The 20,664-nt window shown below is 38.2% G+C and overlaps 2 protein-coding genes across 2 annotated transcripts; one reads left to right on the top strand and one right to left on the bottom strand.

Annotated features, from left to right (window-relative positions):
* Positions 1–502: 502 nt before the first annotated feature.
* LOC109005124 (proteinaceous RNase P 1, chloroplastic/mitochondrial-like) lies at positions 503–9,443 on the bottom strand. Its single transcript, XM_018983918.2, has 7 exons — positions 9,258–9,443; positions 7,731–9,177; positions 7,398–7,487; positions 7,114–7,295; positions 6,684–6,804; positions 818–886; positions 503–695 (listed from the first exon to the last, which is right to left on the bottom strand). Exons 2-7 carry the CDS (start codon positions 8,907–8,909, stop codon positions 582–584), a joined length of 1,755 nt encoding a protein of 584 aa, XP_018839463.2. The 5' UTR covers positions 8,910–9,177; positions 9,258–9,443; the 3' UTR covers positions 503–581.
* A 5,932-nt stretch (positions 9,444–15,375) lies between these two features.
* LOC118344024 lies at positions 15,376–16,578 on the top strand. The gene is made up of 2 exons (XM_035683760.1): positions 15,376–15,814; positions 16,004–16,578. The coding sequence occupies exons 1-2, from the start codon at positions 15,376–15,378 to the stop codon at positions 16,576–16,578; spliced, it is 1,014 nt and encodes a 337-aa protein (XP_035539653.1).
* Positions 16,579–20,664: the final 4,086 nt, after the last annotated feature.

The following is a 20,664-nucleotide window of genomic DNA, read 5'->3' as shown; positions in this document are numbered from 1 at the left end:
CTTTTTTCCCCAACATGTTTGTAAGCACCAAGGTGATTGAGATTCTAACTGCAATATTCATTCGGTACAAAGTGCTTGTCAATAAAGTTAAGAGTGCTACCATAAAAATAAACAAACATTAATGGTGTTACAAGCAGAATTATACATGCTAGAATAGGTGGTCGTGTGTGTGTTTATATATATATATATATATATATATATATATATTTTCTTGTAATTATTTTCCTAATAAACATTTAGTGCATTAAGTGTTAATGATGTTTGTTTATCTATACTTAAAAAAAAAAACTATACTTGAATTTAGAAAAGTGAACTTCTTCAGCAGGTAGGCGAGCATCTGTATTCTGCTGGTACCACTTCCACTTTAGTAAATAGGAAAGTCAACCCATGAGAGGAAAGGAGTTTTGTGGAATGAGAAGGTCATCTGTGTTGTGTACCTTATTATATATATATATATATATATACCATTGAATGTTTAAATTACTGTGTAATGAAATAATAATTAAATAAAAATGGAGCCTGATATGATTACACAATCTCCCACTCAACATGCATGTTCATATAGAAGGGGAAAAATGTTTTCAGAGATGATGTAATGTTGTGCCCTTAGTACGAGTGGCACACAACCACTGCCTTGGAGTCTCAAGATCATCGCCTGTGGTCGTTGGAACATGCCAACTACCCTTTTCTGACTCCTGCATTTTGCATTAACCAAAATTTATGCGAATAAGAAACTCCATATAAGTAGAAACATGACATCTTTATTCAGTGATTGATTTAAATAAGCGATTAGCAAGCAGATGGTTGATTATCTTACCTGAATAACGATCGAATAAGGGGGAGGCATGTGGAGAGTGGGCCCGCGCTGTGAGAATGACAGTCGAACCTGCAGATTTTACCAACAGAAAACAAGCTTCATTTCTTGTTCAAACTAAAGACAGGAACCATGGCATATCCATCTATTTTTCAGCATTACTAGTAATGCAGACTGTTCAACTTGTAAGATTAACTTCATTCAATTTCTGGAAAACGCACAAACTGGATCATTACAGTCCTATGAGAATTTCTCGTGCATATAGGGGAAGATTTCAGTACAACCCTGGTGCATGGAGGATTTAGAAAATTTCTGTAGTAAAAGAGTGAGGCTTCAAAGAGAGGAGCTATAAATCCATTTGAAGAAAAATAGAGCTTTGGTCACAAAACGAAAATCATTTGAATAACTCCAGGTGCTCAATGATCACTTCTAAATCTGCCATAGAGTAATGATTCCAATTAGTTTTAGACACAAAACCTTTGTTGGCTCTCCCTACAAGTGACCCACTCGATCTCTGCAACACGGTAACTTCAGAACTTTGGTCTCTTCTATTAGCTTTACCCATGAACAAACTTGTTCGCTTTATTGAAATTCTAACACATCGATGATCTCACCGGCAATCTAAACACAGGAACAGAATGATCAACAGATTATAAGGGTGGTGGTCTGTGTATGGTAGAGAAAACTTGTTTGGCTAGTAAGCACACAATCTCAAAGAGTTTTCTCTCCAAGAAATAAATCTTTTTATTTTTTATTTTTTTTTAAAATTTTTCGGTTCTCTTAAAATAAGCCCAAGGTCCTTAGAAAATCGTACATAATTAACCTTATAAAGGTAGGACTTAAATCAGGGTTAAACAAGATTCATGAACCTTGTCTAAATCAAATTCAGACCACTTCACTTGACTGCACATCCCATGCGTGTCTAGTGAATAATATCTCAATGTGTCATTGGAGCTACTATCTCACGGACAATGAGCGATCCTTCTATACAACATTACAGCAAACCTCGGTTGATTGTCGCTCTCACAGAATCTAGCAAAGTCTCTTATTCTTAGATTTTTATGTAATTTAAAAAAAAAAAAAATTAAACTCAACCTAAACCAATTACATCTGAATTGGATTATCATTAGAATGTCAACAAATATTCTTACACTAACAAGTTTGAGGTCTACTAGGGAGAATGTTATCATGGTTTCTTTGTCTACTTTGATATGCCAAAAAGAGAATGGGGGAGCTCAAAAACTCCTACCTAGAAACACTATTAAATAAACCCTTACAACTAGTGAAAGAAGATACCTACTCTAGCCAGTTTCAAAAGTTCTTGCCTTAAAGGGGCAAAAAAGCAAAGAGAACCACAAAAAAGGGTAAGAAATATTGACATCTAATCTCATTATTGTATTAGATTCTGCATGGAAAAAGGAAAGTGACTTCTGGATTTAGCACTCCTTACATATTATGTCAGTAATTGAGAGACTTAGCTGGAAGTGATTTATATTTATCTAACATCTTGGATGTTTGTATCGAAGGTTGATCATACGACCAATAATCATATAACGGGCAAGTTCACAAACTTTCAATTGAGCAGAACCAGTCCAGCCCCAGGCTCATTGGTTAAATGAGCTAAATTGAGGTTGGAAGAGTCAAGCCAAGATACTAAACGATCCAAGCCCAAGCAACTCTTTGTTTCCATGAAGCCTAAGAACCTTTCTTGGAATGTGTGGGGGCTTAATGATCACAATAAATGCTTTCGTATAAAATCGTTATTGTGGATGTGGAAGGTTGATGTGGTATGTTTTCAGGAAACAAAGATGGGGGTCATTGATAGAAGAATTGTTTGTAGTTTATGGGGGTATCTGTATGTGGGCTGGTCTTACTTGGCCTCTTTGGGAGCTTCAATTGGTGTGTTGTTAATGTGGGATAAAAGAGTAGAAGAGGCGGTAGAGGAGTGTGTTGGAGACTACTCGGTCGCTAGTTTGTTGTTGACGGGTGGGAGTGGGCATTTGTAGGCACTTATGGGCCAAATGTGGTTAGAGATATGAGAAGGCTATGGAAGGAGTTGGCAGGCTTATATTCTTTATGGGAAGTGCCGTGGTGTATGAGTGGGGATTTTAATATTACTTGCTTTCCCAGCAAGAGATCGGGGAACTATCATAATTCTGTTGTTATGGAGGAGTTCTTTGAGTTCATTTTTGACTTGGACCTCATGGATCTCCCTCTTGTTGGAGGTGAGTTCACTTGGTCAAATAGCCGGGGTTGGTCGAGATTAGATAGATTCCTCGTCTCTCCTTCGTGGGAGGCCCATTATCTGGAGTTATGTCAGAAGGGACTACCCTGAGTTAGCTCAGATCATTTTCCTATTTTGTTTGATTGTGGAGGTATTCATGGAGGTCGTTGGTACTTCAAGTTTGAAAATATGTGGTTAGCAACTGATGGTTTTGTAGAGATGGTGCGCGTTTGGTGGTCTTCGTATTAGTTTGTAGGCACTCCCAGTTTCATTCTTGCAGGTAAGCTTAAGGCTTTGAAGCAGAACCTAAAAAAGTGGAACTTGGAAGTTTTTGGTAACATCAACAACCAGAAGACTACCCTTTTGGAGGAGTTGCAGGAGTTAAGAGGGAAGGGAATTGATGGGAGACACCTCGGAGGAGGTATTATTGAGAAAGAGTTCGGTTGTGGCTAATTTGGAGAGGGTACTGTTGCCGGAGGAAACTTCATGGCGACAAAAATCCAGGACCCTTTGGCTAAAATAAAGTGATAAATGTACGAAGTTCTTACATAAAGTGTGGCTAATTCACATCGCACAACAATGCTATCGAGACACTTCACTCAGGTACTCAAGTGCTCTCTTCCCCCTCCGAATTAGAAAAACCATATTGTGCATTATTACAAGAACCTCCTTATAAAATTGGCTTGTTGGACGCCGAAGCTTGATGATTTGTTGTTTGAGACAATTGATTCGCATAGTGGAAGCTATTTGGAGAGATCTTTTGATGAAGATGAGATCTATAAGGTCATTACTATTATGGCCAATGACAAGGTGTTGGGTTTGGATGGCTTTTCGATAGGATCTTTTCAAACGTGTTGGGACATTGTGAAGGGTGATGTTATGCAGGTTTTCTGTGAATTCCACTCTTTTAAAAAGTTTGAGAAATGCCTCAATGCGACGTTCATTGCTCTCATTCCAAAGAAACATAGGGCTACGAGAATTGAGGATTTCCGTCCTATAAGTCTGGTTAGTGGGGTATACAAGATCATCTTGAAGGTTCTTGCTAGTCGACTAAGCCTGGTATTGGAACAAATTATTTCCAAGCCTCAAAACACATTTATTCGTGAGAGACAAATCCTTGACTCGGTTCTCATTGCAAATGAGTGTTTCGATCACAGACTGCATGAGGGGGTTTTAGGCATCCCTTGCAAGCTTAACATGGAAAAGACATATGATCATGTGAATTGAGAATTTCTGTTATACTTGCTCGGGAGGTGTGGTTTTGGTAATAGGTGGATCTCATGGATTCGACATTGTGTTTCCACCGCTCGTTTCTCGGTTCTAGTTAACAGTACCCCTGCTGGTTTTTTTGACAGTTCCCATGGTTTGAGGCAAGGAGATCCTTTATCCCTCTTCTGTTTGTTATAATTATGGAAGCACTTGGCCGGATGGTGAAAGCCGCTGTTGGAGGAGGTTTCCTATTTGGATTCTAGGTGGGGTAATGGCACTAGTGGCTCTATTATCATCTCACATCTATTTATTTGCAGATGATACTTTACTCTTTTGTGAAGCGGACCATAACCAGATCCAAACTCTACGACCACTGTTATACTTTGAAGTAGTGTCGGGCTTAAAGTGAACCTTGGTAAGTCCGATATGGTTGCGATGGGTGTGGTGCCCAATATAAATAGCTTAGCAAGCCTTTTGGATTGTAAGGTGTCTTCGTTGCCTATGAAATATTTGGGTCTTCCATTGGGAGCAACGTTTAAGGCTAGAGCTATTTGGGATGGGGTTGTGGAGAAGGTAGAGAAAAGGCTGGTTGGTTGAAAACGAGTGTATTTATCGAAAGGAGGTAAACTCACTTTAATAAAGAGCACCTTAACTAATCTCCTCATCTATTTTTATCTTTGTTTCATATGCTTGCAGGGGTGGCGAATAGGATTGAGAAACTCTTTCAGGCGTTTTTATGGGGGGCCTTGGGAGAGGAAAAGAAATTCCATCTTGTTAAATGGAATACAATATGTTCCCCAATTTCGAATGAGGGCTTGGGAGTGTGCAACTTGAGAATCTTCAATAAAGCTTTATTGGAGAAATAGTTATTGAGATACCACTTAGAGGGGGAGCCGTTGTGGAAGGAAATTATTGACTCTAGACACGAAAGTGCGAGAGAGGGTGGACTTATGGAAATTTATAAGGAGAGGATGACCATGTTTTGAAAAACATATCCGTTTTGTGGTCGGATAGGGTACTAGAATTAGGTTTTGGCGGGATGTGTGGTGCGGAGATTGTGCTCTTGATAGGGCCTTTCCAGCTCTCTATTGTATTGCAGCTAATAGGGATGCTTCAGTGGCGGATTTGCAAGTATCTTCCCATGGCTCTCATGCTTCAGGGGGGCCTTGGGAGAGGAAAATAAATTCCATCTTGTTAAATAGAATACAGTATGTTCCCCAATTTCGAATGGGGGCTTGGGAGTGTGCAACTTGAGAATCTTCAATAAAGCTTTATTGGGGAAATAGTTATTGAGATACCACTTAGAGGGGGAGCCGTTGTGGAAGGAAATTATTGACTCTAGACACGAAAGCTTCATCATTGGACCTCCATTGCATTCTTCCCATGGCTCTCACCAGTGGAATATCCTTTTTAATGGGGACCTTCATGATTGGGAATTACTCACTGTTTCAGATTTTTTCAGATTGACACCTTATGGCACAGGGGGATAGAATGCAATGGAGGTCCAATGACAACAAGAAATGTACAGTCAGGCCGTACTACAAAATATTGACATCACAAGCTAACGTTCCCTTCCCTTGGAAGAATATTTGGAGGTTTTGTGTGCCTTCTAAAGTAGCTTTCTTCATATGGACTGCTGCTCTTGGGAAAATTTTGACCACGGACAACTTGAGGAAGAGGGGGTGCGTTGTGATGGATTGGTGTTATATGTGTAAAAAGAATGGAGAATCAGTGGATCACCTCTTATTGCATTGGGAGGTGACAAGGTGCTATGGGATGAGATCTTTAGAAGGGTTGATGTTGCTTGGGTAATGCCATCATCAAGGGTGGTGGATTTATTGGGCTGTTGGAAGAATATTCAAGGTTGTCCTCAAGTGGCGGTAGTGTGGAAGGTGATTCCGTTGTGCATCATGTTGTGTATTTGATCGGAAAGGAATGAGCGCCGTTCATAGAATGTATCTAGGTGTTCTTTTGTATACCTCCTGTGTACACGGACTATGCCTATTTCAATCGTATCAATAAAATTTATCTCTTACTTATAGAAAAAAAAGAGGCTCTTCTCATTTGAAGCCCCATTCCAATTGCTAATCTGACATTAGAAGAAAGATGAGGGGTAAAAAGAGAATATCAAGAGATTATCTTCAAAGTATGTTCTTCTGTTGTCTTGCTTCTTTTGGACGGAATTTGATCATGAAATAGAAAGCAAGAGTTTTTAATTTGTAAAGAACTACCAAATGCCTTTTCCATAATATAATCCTTTCCTTTTACTGCTGAAATAAATGAAGAGATGCATTTTAAAACCTGAACTGAAGCCCTGACTTCTCTACGGATAGGAAGTTGGATAAAATATTATCAATCAATGAACTCCTTGGTTGGGCTTACACATGGAAGTTTCTTACAGAATTATGTGTAAGCAAATGCAAATAGGGCCAATACCTGATGCTTTTCCTTCCATCTTGGGAAAAAGCTACTCCCTAGCAGTTGGAACAAGTGGTCTCTCATCTCATCATTTGTCACCAGTAAACACTTGCAACTAACAGCAGCATATAACCAGTACCTGAAAATAAAAAGGGGAATTTTTGCACAAGTTAACCAATAAGTTCATAATCAAGCTACAAAATGTGCTGGAGATCTTAATTTTATAAGTAATTCCAAAATAAATAAAGGCCACTTTCATTAGAATCAAAGATCAACTTCATGTGGGTAAATTGAAGAAACATTATTGTGTATAACATAATTTTTTTCTTGATTGGTAAACTATTGTGCATAACATGATAAACAAGGCAAAACATGTGCCAAGGCAGCACTTACAAGAAAGATATACATATTTGGTTGGCAACCACAAAATGAAGAAATGCAAACTTACCAGTCATCATTGGAACCAGGAGGTGTAGCATAAAGTGCCCCAGACTTTTTCCAACTCTCTAACAACTTCTTGTTATTAGGATGCTGAGCAGGACCACCAGTTACACGATTTTTATGCAAAATAATTAGGGGTAATCTCTTTGAAGGACTCAATTGACGCAGTTTTTGTACAACAGTATTAAGCTGCAACCAAAAGACTCAATAAGCACCTAAACCATAGATATTGCTCTGAAGGACTTACAAAAATAGACATGCCGTGATGATTATTCTCAGCATCCTGCTCACCTGGAAAAAGCTGAAACTATGCTGGTTGATAAGGCCCAAATTGGCACCATCTACAACTGCATCAAATGGACCCTGGTGCTGAAGCCACTCCTGAATAAGTGCACCTTCTAAATAAATCAGAATGCATATATTTACTTCTTGTAGCATACAGCAAGTAGCAAGTTTTCCAACAGTTCATGTATGTGAATACACTAGTACATGCATATGGCTCAAAAACTAGATAACCTTGAATAGTAATACCAAGAAACAAAATCTTCCTTGTTCCAGAGCCGTAGGAAGTGGAATAAATTGCAGAGTATATGCAGGGAAAAACAAGGAAGGCATTACTCATACCTGAAACTGAACAAAATCAGCCCTAACCTCTCTTTGGCAAGCCAATTTTGTTAACGAGGAAGCAAAATTTTGCGTCTCTATGGGATCTATATCAATACAAACAAGTTTCTCACCACAGAAACTACAAACACCGGTCTCATCCATATGAGTCCTAGTCACCCTCCATTCCCCACTGCCCAGCCACCCCTGACCATGCCACCCTCCACCTCCCCTTACAGTTGCTTCCCTCACTTCAATCTCATCCCAAGTCTCCTCCCCTACTTTTCCCCCCTCTTCACATTTAAACCAATTCTGAATAATCTCAGCAGTCGTCTCTGAGACGTGCCTCACCGTGGCTCGCAACCTTTGCATTATCTCATACACCTTGTCTGCCCTCTTGGCATCAACACTAACTTTCAAAATTGCAGAAAGCTCGGCCTCCTCAGCCACTACCCCGGACGCAATCATATCAGCATCAACTTCATAAGCTCTATCCGCCATTCCCTTCTCACAAAACCCCATCAAAGCTGGGCCATACGACCTCAGTTTGGGTGCAATACCAAAGCCCTTCATCTGCCTAACCAACTCAAAGGCCATTCCGGGGTCTTCCCTAGCAGCAGCAATCCTCGCAGCACTAGTAAATGTGGCCTCGTTGGGCAAGACTTTATTCATCAGCATCTCTTGAAATATCTCAAAACCCCTCTCCAGACCCAAACCGACATCTGAAGAAGAGCACAGATAGAGCAACACATTGTAGTGGTGTTGGCTAAGCTGGACCCCACTTTGGCGCGCCTCGTCATAAAGCCGAAGCGCTTCAACCACGTCACCGCGATTCGAACACATATTTAGCTTCTCTCTAAGCACTCCCTCGGGCGATTCTCGGCGTGCTTTTCTCTTGGATTTATTGGAAAGCGTAGTACCACTAGTAGGGAGTGAAACGTAGGAATCATGAGTCGGTGAAGTGGCGGTGGTAGAGAGAGTGGACAAATAGCAATGGTTTACTTTGTTCATGGAGAAACAAGGGAAAGAATCATCGGTACAAATGGGTTTGGTGAATAAAAAAGCGGTGGCGCGGTGGCGGAGAAGTGGGCGGCGAGTGTTTCCGCTGTGGACTACAATTGGGGATTTGGTGAAGAAGGAGAAGAGACGAGAGGGTCTGAAGAGTAAGGGCACAACTACAAGAGAGCGTCTGCTCAGCATTACTATCACAGACAAATAAGCTACCAAATCCCTTGCTTTTGGCTCTAATTCTTTTTTTTTTTCCTCTCTCTCTCTCTCTCTTCTCAGGCACACCCGCCAGACGTCACTCTAACCGCCAAAATTCGACCCTCCACTGCCATAGCCGACGACTCTACACCTTACGCCACTCCTATTCACCCATAAACAAGCACAGATCGGTCAACCCACCACAAAACACATGCCCATCGGATTTGGGTGAGAAACGAGCGGCGGTAGATCCACTGTGTTCCTAGAACAAGCAAAAGATAGATGACGCTATGTATAAAACACACAGATTGAGATGGGTAAAATATTAGCCTGAATGTGCACCTCTAGCAGAAGCTGAGCGCCTGAAAGCGAGCTAAGAATGATTGGTCCGTCGGCCTTTCTTTGCAACACTCCAGTCCAGCAATGGCGGGACGAGGGCAGAATCATCCAAACGAACGAGACATGCGGCTGCTTCAGCCACAGCGCAAGAGCAAAAGAGAGACAGCTGAGCTTCGTGTTTTTGGAGTCGGGCCGGGCTTCGTATACCCGATGAACAAGGCAAAACATGTAAGGCCCGGTTCCGATTCACAATTAATCTCATCTAATTATTATAATTTTATTAAATTTTTATACAAAATATAATAAACAATTCAATTTTTTTAAATTCTAAAATAATAATAATATTAAAAAATAATATTATAATAATATTTTTTTCAATTTTTAACTTTTATTTCAACTCAATTAATTTTATTTCAATTCATTATCTAAATCTCTCATGTTCAAATTTGAGCTCGATCTTTATGGGTGCTCCTTCTAGCCCATCACCTTCATCAAAATTATTGCATTCCTTTTGGTCTCGTTTGGTTACACAAATGAGATTAGATGAAAATTAAATAAAATATTATTAGAATATTATTTTTTAATATTATTTTTATTTTAAAATTTAAAAAAATTAAATTGTTTATTATATTTTGTATAAGAGTTTGAAAAAATTATAATGATTAAATACAATGAGACGATATAGTTTGTGTAACGAAACGAGTCCTAAATAAAGTTACACCATGATAAACCCAAGACTACAATAACACTACTTTAATGATGAGTAATTTTACATATAATTGTAAAATATATAAATATTGTATAATCGTTTTGAAAAAGAGTGAAGTTCACTATTAAAAAATTAATTCTTTTATGAGAGTTCTATATTTTATTTATTTTTTTAAAAAAAATTACGACGATAGTTGCATAATTCAATTACAAATATCTTTTCTCTGGAGAATACATCTGAATTCTGGACTATGACAACAGCACTTTAATGACAATGATCATAGATAGTACTCCACTTAGAAACAGCAAACATAAGATACCAATACCCAAATGCGCCATTACCAATTACCATCCTATTTCAACTTGATACTAGCGGTTACTACTAACACAGTTACAACAGTTACATTATGTACATAGATAACTACTCACACACGTGCATACAATACTAATAACGATAGACACGTGACAATAATTGCTATTACAACTCCTAGTGCCAACTGCTATTCATGCACTGTTGTGCCACATCATTTTGCTGATTTGGAAGTCCCGTAAGTTTGGAAGCCATCTGTGTGATGTGTATTGGCCTTCCTTTGATATTTTGGCCGATCATTGAAAAAGAAAATGAAAAAGAAAAAGAAGACAAGCAACAAGTGAGTCAAGGTTAACTTGCTAACATAAATTAATTTAAATGAAAAAGCTGGAATGCAAAGAATATCTCTAAATATCAAATCCTTAGAAATGTGAACAGTGCTAATATGTGAAACAGATACACTTTGGCCATTTGGAAGCTTGACAGTAGTGTTAATGATTGGTATGAAGGAAGAAAAAAAGGATGTTGATGGAACCATATGATCTGTGGCTCCTGAATCAAGAGTCCAAGAAGACAAACCAAGATTAGTAGGTAAAACACAATTGGAAGAAAAAATAGGTGGAATATGAGAAAAGTCTATACTAGCAATTGAAAAAGAGGAAATTGCATTAGTAGTGTGTGGTGGATTGACAGAGGAGGTAACATGATCAGATGGTTGAAGCATAGCCAGTAACTGCTGATATTGAGACTCAGTTAATGAAAATGGAGATGTAGTCAAAGAGGTGTTGTCATAGACAACTTGATTGACCATAGACTGGCCGTGGCTTGAATTTGTATCTAGGAGGAAAGCTGTGAAGCTTGAAGCACTTCTCAATAACATGACCAACAATGCCACAATGTTTGCACACAGGACGCTTTTTCTTGAACACAGGCTTCACAGATCGATTAGTATCATACTTCACGGTAAAAGCATGATTGTCATGTGAAGATGCAGGGGATATAGAAATCGTACGTTGCTATTCCTCTTGTAAAACAAGGCTGAAAACCTTGTTAAGAGGAGGCAGAGGATCCATTAAGAGGATTTGAGCCCTAACAGATGTATAGGACTCATTCAAACCAACAAGAAATTGAAGTATGCACTCTTGTTGAACATAGGAATTAAGTTTGTGAACAGCTCCACAAGAACAAACCAGAATTGGTTTGTAATTGATTAATTCATTCCAAAGACCTTTCAGCTTGGTAAAATAGGCACTAACAGTCAACTAGCCTTGAGAAAGAGTCGAAATCAACTTTTGAAATTGAAAAATATGGTGGCCATTCTTCTGAGAGAATCGCTCCTTGATATCATTCTAGATCTCATGTGCCGTATTAATGTAGAGAATACTAGCAGAAATTAGGGGTGTAACCGGTCCGGTCCGGTTTTGGATAAAATCTAGGACCAAACCGGTTGATTAATATTTTAATATATAAGTTTTATATTAAATATTTCATATATGAGTTTACATCCCTAGCAGAAATCTCAAATGAAACAGAGTTGAGAATCCATGAGATTACCTTATTATTACAGCTCAACCAAGAAGGAAGCGTTGTATTGGCAGGATCTGAAGGTTTGAGAATGGATCCGTCGACGAACCCTAACTTGTTCTTCGCAGAGAGCGCCATGTGCATCGATGGATACCATGAGTGATAGTTATCACCATTCAAAGATTGCGTAACAAGAACAGTACCAAGACTGTCTCTTGGATGAAGCAAGAAAGGACTGGATGTTTCTCCCACGGAAGATTTCGGAGCCATGAGAAGAGGAAGGAGAAAGGGGAAAAGTCGCGAAAGAAGCGTGCGGAAGAAGACTTCAAGAATACTTCTAATACCATATTAAATGTAAAACACATGTGAAAAATACCTCTGTGTATATTCCGAAATCAATGAGTATTGTAAAATAATAGAAGGTATTTATACTACAAAGGCTAAAGTAAAAATGAGTAAAATGAGTATAATTACATCTAAGGACAGAATAAAATAACATATTACAATAAAACTTTATACAAGTTATTATAAAATGCAATAGTATTGGCCTTCCTTTGATACTTTGGTCGATCCTTGAGCCCTTTTCTACCGAAACCTCTTTGTCAAGGTTTAAATATGGAAACTGTTCATGGAGTAGAGCGAAATCCTCTCAGGTGGATTCTTCATGACGAAATTGCAAGTCCTCAGTCACATATATAGTTCGCTCCTCATTTTACTTGTCTATATGTTGTGTAGTGGCTTGTGGATCCACTCCAAGTACACCTGAAATACAAAATGAGTTTTGGAACTAGCTAGGAGAGCTAATCGATATATATATATAAATATATATATATATATATATTTTTTCTGTAAGTTGATAAGGCTCGAAGTAATTGCTAGCTAATTTCTATAAAGCATGATGAAAGACTAAATGCTGTCGATAAGGCTGGAGTTTCAATAGCACCCAATAGCCCATATTGAATTGCTCTTCCCTTTGATGGGTGTTGGCCCTGAATTTTATCATATTATGTGCTTTTAGCTAAGGATTTTGTCTCTAATACATAGTTCATGACCAACTTCATCGTCTGGTAATGTGCCACCTATATATGTGGTTGCCCCGGTCCCTCGATTGTAATTTGTCGAGGAGCCATAGTGGTGGCTAACCAATGATGGAAGAACCGTGTTCGAACACTCTGCCAGGCTGAAGACTTGGTCTAAAATTCAAAGTTTAGTTTTATTTGGATATGCAAAGCTAATTGTAGCTATTTAAAATTTGAATTTTCCTTTCTATCATAAAGCTGATTTTTAGCTATGTTTGTTACAATTTGAATTTGTAATCTCGGTAGCTATTAAAAGAGATTGTTCAATGAATAAATGCAAAGTATTGATTTCTTTGTTAGAAAATTATTGTCTTTACTGGTGTGACTCCAGCGAATTTATCCGAGAGTATGTGAGGAGAGACTCCCAGCGTATTTTCTTTGTTCCATTCCCAGTTCTACATCAATTTTGGCATCAGTCCTAGGTTCCTTCCATGATCGTAAACATGAGTACGAGAAGTGGACGACAATATAACAATAGTAACCGACTCATGCAAGTGCAACGTGACGGAATATTGCTTCAGATGACTACTCAAACTCATATTCGCTAACTTGTGGGAGTAAGAAGATTCGATTAAAACCTATGAGAATCATACATTTCCAGAAGACAGAGGATTCTTCTTCCTCTAGAACACTATCCATGCGTCGGTTTGAAGAAGAAAGTAAAGAATCAGAAGCTATATTTTTATTAGTCTCGTGTGAGGTTCCTATAATGCAGGAAAATAAAATTCCTCCAGATTTCATCTCAATTTTGGAAGATTTTTCAGACTTAGCCCCCGAAGAGCTCCCTCGACAACTACCTCCAATGAGTGATATTCAACATGCAATCGACCTCATTCCAGGTTCAGCAATGCCAAATTACCCGGCTTATTGACTCAATCCAAAAGAGTATGAAGAGTTAAGGAAACAAGTGCAAGATCTTTTAGAAAAGGGACTTATTCGGGAGAGCATGAGCCCTTGTGCATGTCCTGCACTACTCACTCCAAAGAAAGATGGTACATGGCGTATGTGTATTGACAGTAGAGCCATAAATAAGATAACTGTTAAATACCGTTTCCCCATCCCTCGCTTAGATGACATGCTAGATTTACTACATGGATCTACAATATTCTCAAAAATTGATTTAAGGAGTGGTTACCACCGAATTCGAATTAGACCCGGAGATGAATGGAAAACCGCCTTTAAAACAAAAGATGGGTTATATGAATGGATGGTTATGCCATTCGAATTGACCAATGCTCCTAGTACATTCATGCGGGTAATGAACCAAATGTTGAGGCCATTTTCTGGTAGATTTGTTGTTGTATATTTTGATGACATCCTTATTTATAGTCAAGATAGGGAGGAGCATAAAGAACACCTCAGACAAGTCATGCTAGTGTTAAGAAGGGAGCGACTTTACATCAATTTAAAGAAGTGCTCTTTTGCTGATTCACAAGTCACTTTTATGGGATTCATTGTCTCAACAGAAGGAGTGCTAGCCGATCCTAAGAAAATATGGGCAGTCAAAGAATGGCCTACGCCTTTGAATATTCATGAAGTGAGGAGTTTTCACGGATTAGCTACTTTTTATCCCAGGTTTATTTGCAACTTCAGCACCATTATGGCACCGATAACCGAGTGTATGAAATTGGGGGCTTTTCAATGGAGTTTTGCAGCTGGGGGCACCTTTGAAGAAATCAAAGAAAAATTAACTAATGCTCCTATTTTGAAGTTACTAGACTTTGAACAGGTTTTGAAGTCGCTTGTGATGCCTCTCACGTTGGCATAGGCGGGGTTTTAAGTCAAGGAGGTCACCCAATTGCTTTCTTCAGTGAAAAACTAAATGAAGCTAAAAAAAAATATTCAGCATATGATCTCGAATTTTATGCACTCATTCAAACATTGAAGCATTGGAGGCATTATTTATTAAATCGTGAGTTCGTTTTATTTACAGACCACGATTCCTTGAATTTATTAACTCCCAGAAGAAATTAAATGCATGGCATGCTAGTTGGGTGGATATGTTGCAAGAATTCAGTTTTGTTGTGAAGCATCGAGCAGGAACCGAAAACAGAGTAGCAGATGCTTTGAGCAGGCGGTCCCATGTACTCTCCATCTTATCCTCTTCTATTATTGGACTTGATGAGATAAGAAGATGTATGTCGATGATCCCTTCTTTCGTCCAATAATTTCAGACCTCTCTCAAAACAAGCTGGATACTCACATAGGCTTCTAGTTGAAGGAGGGGTTCTTGTTTAAAGGTTGTAAATTATGTATTCTAGATTCATCTTTAAGGGAGCATTTTGTTAGAGAACTTCATGGAGGAGGGTTAGCTGGCCATTTTGGGAGTGACAAAACTATTGACTTAGTGGAAGATCAATTTTTCTGGCCATCCTTAAAACGTGATGTGGTCAAGGTTGTCAAGATGTGACGCACATGCCAACTTGAAAAGGGGTCAAAGAAAAACGCTGGATTGTATACGCCGTTACCCATCCCTCAAGCTCATTGGGAAGATCTCAGCATGGATTTTATACTTGGATTACCCAAGACTGTACGTGGTCATGATTCAGTATTTGTTATTGTTGATAGGTTCTCAAAGATGGCACATTTTGTACCTTGCTCAAAGACGTATGATGCTTCGCGAGTTGCAGCGTTATTCTTGCGAGAAGTAGTGCGTCTCCATGGTTTACCAAAGATTGTTGTCAGTGATAGAGATGTGAAATTTGTAAGCTATTTTTGGAAGACATTGTGGGCAAAGCTTGGTACACGTTTGAAGTACTCTAGTGCCTTTCATCCGCAAACGGAAGGCCAAACAGAAGTTGTAAATCTCAGAAATTTGCTTCGCTGTTTAGTTCATGATCATGTTACCTCATGGGATTTAATCCTACCAAATGCTGAATTTGCCTATAATAGTTATGTAAATCGGACTACTGGCATGTCACCTTTTGAGGTGGTTTGCGGTATGAAACCTCGACAGCCTATTGATTTACTACCCTTATAGATTAATTCAAGAGTTAGCAAGAGTGGCGCAGATTTTTCAAATCACATCCAGTCATTGCATGAAGAAATCAAGCAACGTTTGGTAACCAACAATGATTTCTATAAACAGCAAGCTGATAAACATCGTAGGAATGTTGAATTTGCATAAGGTGATTTTGTTATGATGAGATTAAGGCCTGAACGTTTCCCACGACACACTTACCATAAGTTACATTCAAAGAAGGTAGGTCCATTTAAAATTCTTAAGAAATTGGGACCTAATGCTTATGTGCTCGAGTTGCCGACTGATTTGCAGATTAGTCCCATTGTTAATGTTGAAGATTTGCAACTGTGTGAAGGCCACCATGTTGACAATGAAACTCCAGTAGCAGTTCCTAAGTTTCCCAAAAAGACCACTCCGAAAGAAGAAATTGAAGAAATCCTTGAGGACCAGATTGTGTCTACTCGACGTGGGGGATATCAGAAATTCTTAGTTAAATGGAAGAACAGGCCATACTCTAATTGCTCATGGGTGCGCACTGAAGAGCTTCAAAGACTTAACCCAGACTTGTGCGAGTTTACCAAGCGAGTCACTTGTCGGAGTGGAGTTCTTTTTAGCAGGAGGAATTGGTGGCTAACCAATGATGGAAGAACCGTGTTCGAACACTCTGCCAGGCTGAAGACTTGGTCTAAAATTCAAAGTTTAGTTTTATTTGGGTATGCAAAGCTAATTGTAGCTATTTAAAATTTGAATTTTCGTTTCTATCATAAAGCTGATTTTTAGCTATGTTTGTTACAATTTGAATTTGTAATCTCGATAGCTATTAAAAGAGATTGTTCAATGAATAAAGGCATAGTATTGATTTCTTTGCTAGAAAATTATCGTCTTTATTGGTGTGACTCCAGGGTATGTGAGGAGAGACTCCTAGCGTATTTTCTTTATTCCATTCCCAGTTCTACATCACATAGTGCCCAAGATGCAAGCTACGACTACATTCCTTTTGTTTGTGGGAAATCCTGTGTGCTTGTATGCCAATCACACGTGTATCAAAATCGTAGTAGAATTAATAAAAGGGTATTAGTTGGAGACTAACACTAGTAGTATCAGAGAAGTTGTTCATGATTACTCTTCCATTCTTAAAAATATCCATAAGTCACTGTTCCTTCATCCCAAATATAATTACATGCCAACACTTGTTCTTTGCCCAAATCAAAATATAAAACACAATAATTTTTTTGTTGCCTAGTATAATAAACATCCTAAAATTTACTAAGGATTATAGACTTAATGGGGATAGGCCTCCATGGCTATTTCTCAGGCTATATTGGTTCGTTTTCCTTAAGGTAACCCTCCCGAGTTATATCTGCATCAAAGTTTACGGTTTTGGGAGTGAAACCATAGTGAGACTATCACGGTGAGATTTCAATGAAATCTTAGTAAGTTAAAACCCACAACTGCTCTAACAATGCAAGATAATGGTGATGGATATGAATGCATAGTTTCATGTAAATGAAAACAGAAACCACATATAGCATAAGGCGATGAATCACCCTTTGAACAAAACACATAAATAATAAGTATGGGGAGTAATCACTCTGAGTAAAATAGCATAATGAATCATCATACACATTACCATGTATGGGAAATCACTCCACCCATTCGATGCGGGAAGTCTCTCTACTCGATCAACACATGGAATACATCCACCAAAACCATACGGAAATCACTCCACCCATTCAACGAGGAGAATCTCTCTACCTGGTCAACATGTGAAATACTTTCACCAAATGATACGAGGAGTCATTCCACCCATTCGACACCAAGAATCTCTTTACTTGGTTAACATGTGAAATACATATACCAAATCAATACGAGAATTGCGCCACTTGATCAACATTGGGACTTTCTATACCCATGTTATCAAGAAATGCTCCACCCCAATCAGCATGGGGAATCCCTTTACTCAGGTGAAACACGTGGTAGCGCGATATTGAGAATGGTACGGGGAATCACTTGAACTGATCTCATGAGTACTTAACACTTTGAAACCTCATCACTTGAAACCATATCACTTGAAATCATATAATCAAAGTAGTCAATAAACATAATGAGAAAACATGCACTTTCATGAGAGAAAGGGGGTGAGATTAGGGATGAATTATGTCCGGTCTGGTCGGTCCCGAGGAGGTTTTGTGGACCGAACCAGACCAATTCAGTCCAGGGTTTTCTCACCCTGGACCGGACTGAATAGGCATAAGGATTGGTCCGGTCCTGTCCAATTTGGTCTGGTCTGGTCTGGTCGGTCCTATTCGGTTCAACCCTATACCTAATGGGCCAATAGCCCAATCTTATTCCTATGTTTTTTTGGCCCAATAGTGAAAGCCCAGTAACATTTTTTCCAATTTGAAACCAAAAAATACCAAAAAAGGACTTGAAAGGAAAATAAAAATAATCATAAAAAAATTGTCAATATACAATAAATTTGAATAAAAAGTTTTACTACAAAAAATAAAATTTGTCTATATCCATCAGAAACTTCAAAAAAGGAATAGCTACTTGATTTTCTTACTACTAATCCATCCAAACAATTTAAACAATGTTAAAACTAAAAATTATACTAGATAATGAAAGAAAACTAAAATAACATTTCCAAACAAATTTGGCTTCTAATAGAAAGAAGGAAAAAAAAAAAAAAAACCATTCCCAAGCATAGATAATGAAAACTAAAAATTATACAGGTCTCAAAAAACTGAAAAATTAAAAACTCTAAAACAAACATAACTCTTGCCTCTCAATACAAATTACAATTTATATCAATACAAATTATACAATTATTTTCCTGGCAGCTCCTCAATCCTAGCCTCCTACATCTTTTGGCTTGGCATACTTTTTCAGTTTTCATAGTACGCTATAAAGTGTAAACAAAGGAATTATTAGTAAAAGTGAAAATTGAAAACTAACAAGTTAAAAAAAATTCACCTCAATAACTTGCATTGGTTGTAGACATTGTATTTGAAGCCTCCACAGAATTTTCACCGTCTCGAACAAGTTCTATACAATAAAGAAACAAAACAAATTATATAAACTTACATAATATATAGTATTATAGATTATAAAAGTTATAAAATGAAATAAGTAAGAAACATACCCAACTGCCTCTCAAAATCCTTCACCTCATCCATTAAAGTCCTAAGGTTGATTGGAATAGAAGAAGAACGAAGCCAATTCTGTTAAGACTGTTCATCTGGGTTCCGGACCGGATTTCCAGGTATACTAGGCCCGAAACCCGGCTTCAAACCTGGGCCGGGTTTTGGCCCAGATACACTTGGGTTTTGACCCGGGCCGGAACCCGGATGAACCTGGGTTTCTACAACCCTGAAATCTGGGTTCCAGCTTCAACCCTGTTTTTTTTTTTTTTTTTTTTTATATAAAGCACATATTATTTTAAATACAGTATGTTCCAGCTTCCATCCGATTTTTTTTTAACTACATTATCTATTTTTTTCAGAAAAAAAATAAAGCATGTAAAATGCATGCAATAATGTAATTCACTACATATTAAATTAAATTACATTACATTACAAAACAAAAAATTATAATATATGAAAATTACAAAATGCTTGTAATGGCATCCATCACAATCTTGTCTTTGTCGTTGCTGGCTGCAGATACCAGGGCACTTGTCACTGCACCACCCATCATGGCATTCTTCTGCAATACATCCAAAGAAAATCAAAAGTTGGATATCCATTTTTTTAATTGCCATTCAACGATGTAGGCAAATGATTGGTGCTTTGAAACTATTCTAACCTCAATGATTACTACATCGAGCTTGCAATGAACACATAGCTTTTTGCTTACAAATTAGAGCAGAGTATCTAAGCATGAAAAAAAGAAAAAGAATAGAACTAAACCGATGCAATAAATAGAACAAATCAAAACATAAATAATCTGACCAACAAAAGAGTTGGTTGATTATGAAAGAAGAAAGTACTTACTCTAATTTTTTTTTCAGTATCAATGGGAAGAGAGACTCACAACATCATCTGTTGAAAATGAAGCTAGATGATCATCTAAAAAAATATTAAAAAATAAGTTAGATAGATAATAAACCAAGATAGATAGATATTAAAAAAATATTTCAAGTTTCAAACTTACTTTCAAGGTCCATCGACTGTACGTATTCTTCCAACTCCCGAATGTCGACAGGTTTGGTCCTTAACCAATTTTGGGTGCAAATGAGGGTTCGACAGTTTCCGGAGACAATGAACTCCTAAAAGGATCCAATATTCGTCCTCCAGTACTGAATGCAAACTCCGAGGCAACAGTGGAAATGGGGGTGGCTAACACATCACGTACTACCTCAGCAAGGACAAGATAATTGACGGCATTAACTCTCCACCAATCTAAGAGAACAAAACCGAGCGAGTTATTTACACACGCCTCAGACAAATACTTACCTAGCTCTGATCTAAACGCCATAACACCCTGCTTCTCAAGGAATTTGGTGAACATGATTTGAAATTTGGTCGGAGGCAATGTTGGCTCATTAGAACTCCCCCCACTAGTAGTGTTTGGCCTCCCTTGAGCAACATTAGAACTCCCTCCGCTAGTCACAGGAAATGTGTTATACTGCTCGATCAAGTGGCCTAAAAGGAGTTTAACTTTGTCCTCTATCTTATCCGCCAACTCATACCCTTTGCACTTTTGCAACCAAAACTTCATTGCCATCATTTTGTATCATGGATCAAGCACAAAAGCGACATATATCATTAAGTTGAACCTATTTGTGTTACCCTAATACTTGTCATACTTACTTCTCATAGTTAT

Source organism: Juglans regia, chromosome 12 (assembly GCF_001411555.2).
Source record: "Juglans regia cultivar Chandler chromosome 12, Walnut 2.0, whole genome shotgun sequence".
Taxonomy (NCBI): domain Eukaryota; kingdom Viridiplantae; phylum Streptophyta; class Magnoliopsida; order Fagales; family Juglandaceae; genus Juglans; species Juglans regia.
This window is presented reverse-complemented; position numbering and strand designations above follow the sequence as displayed.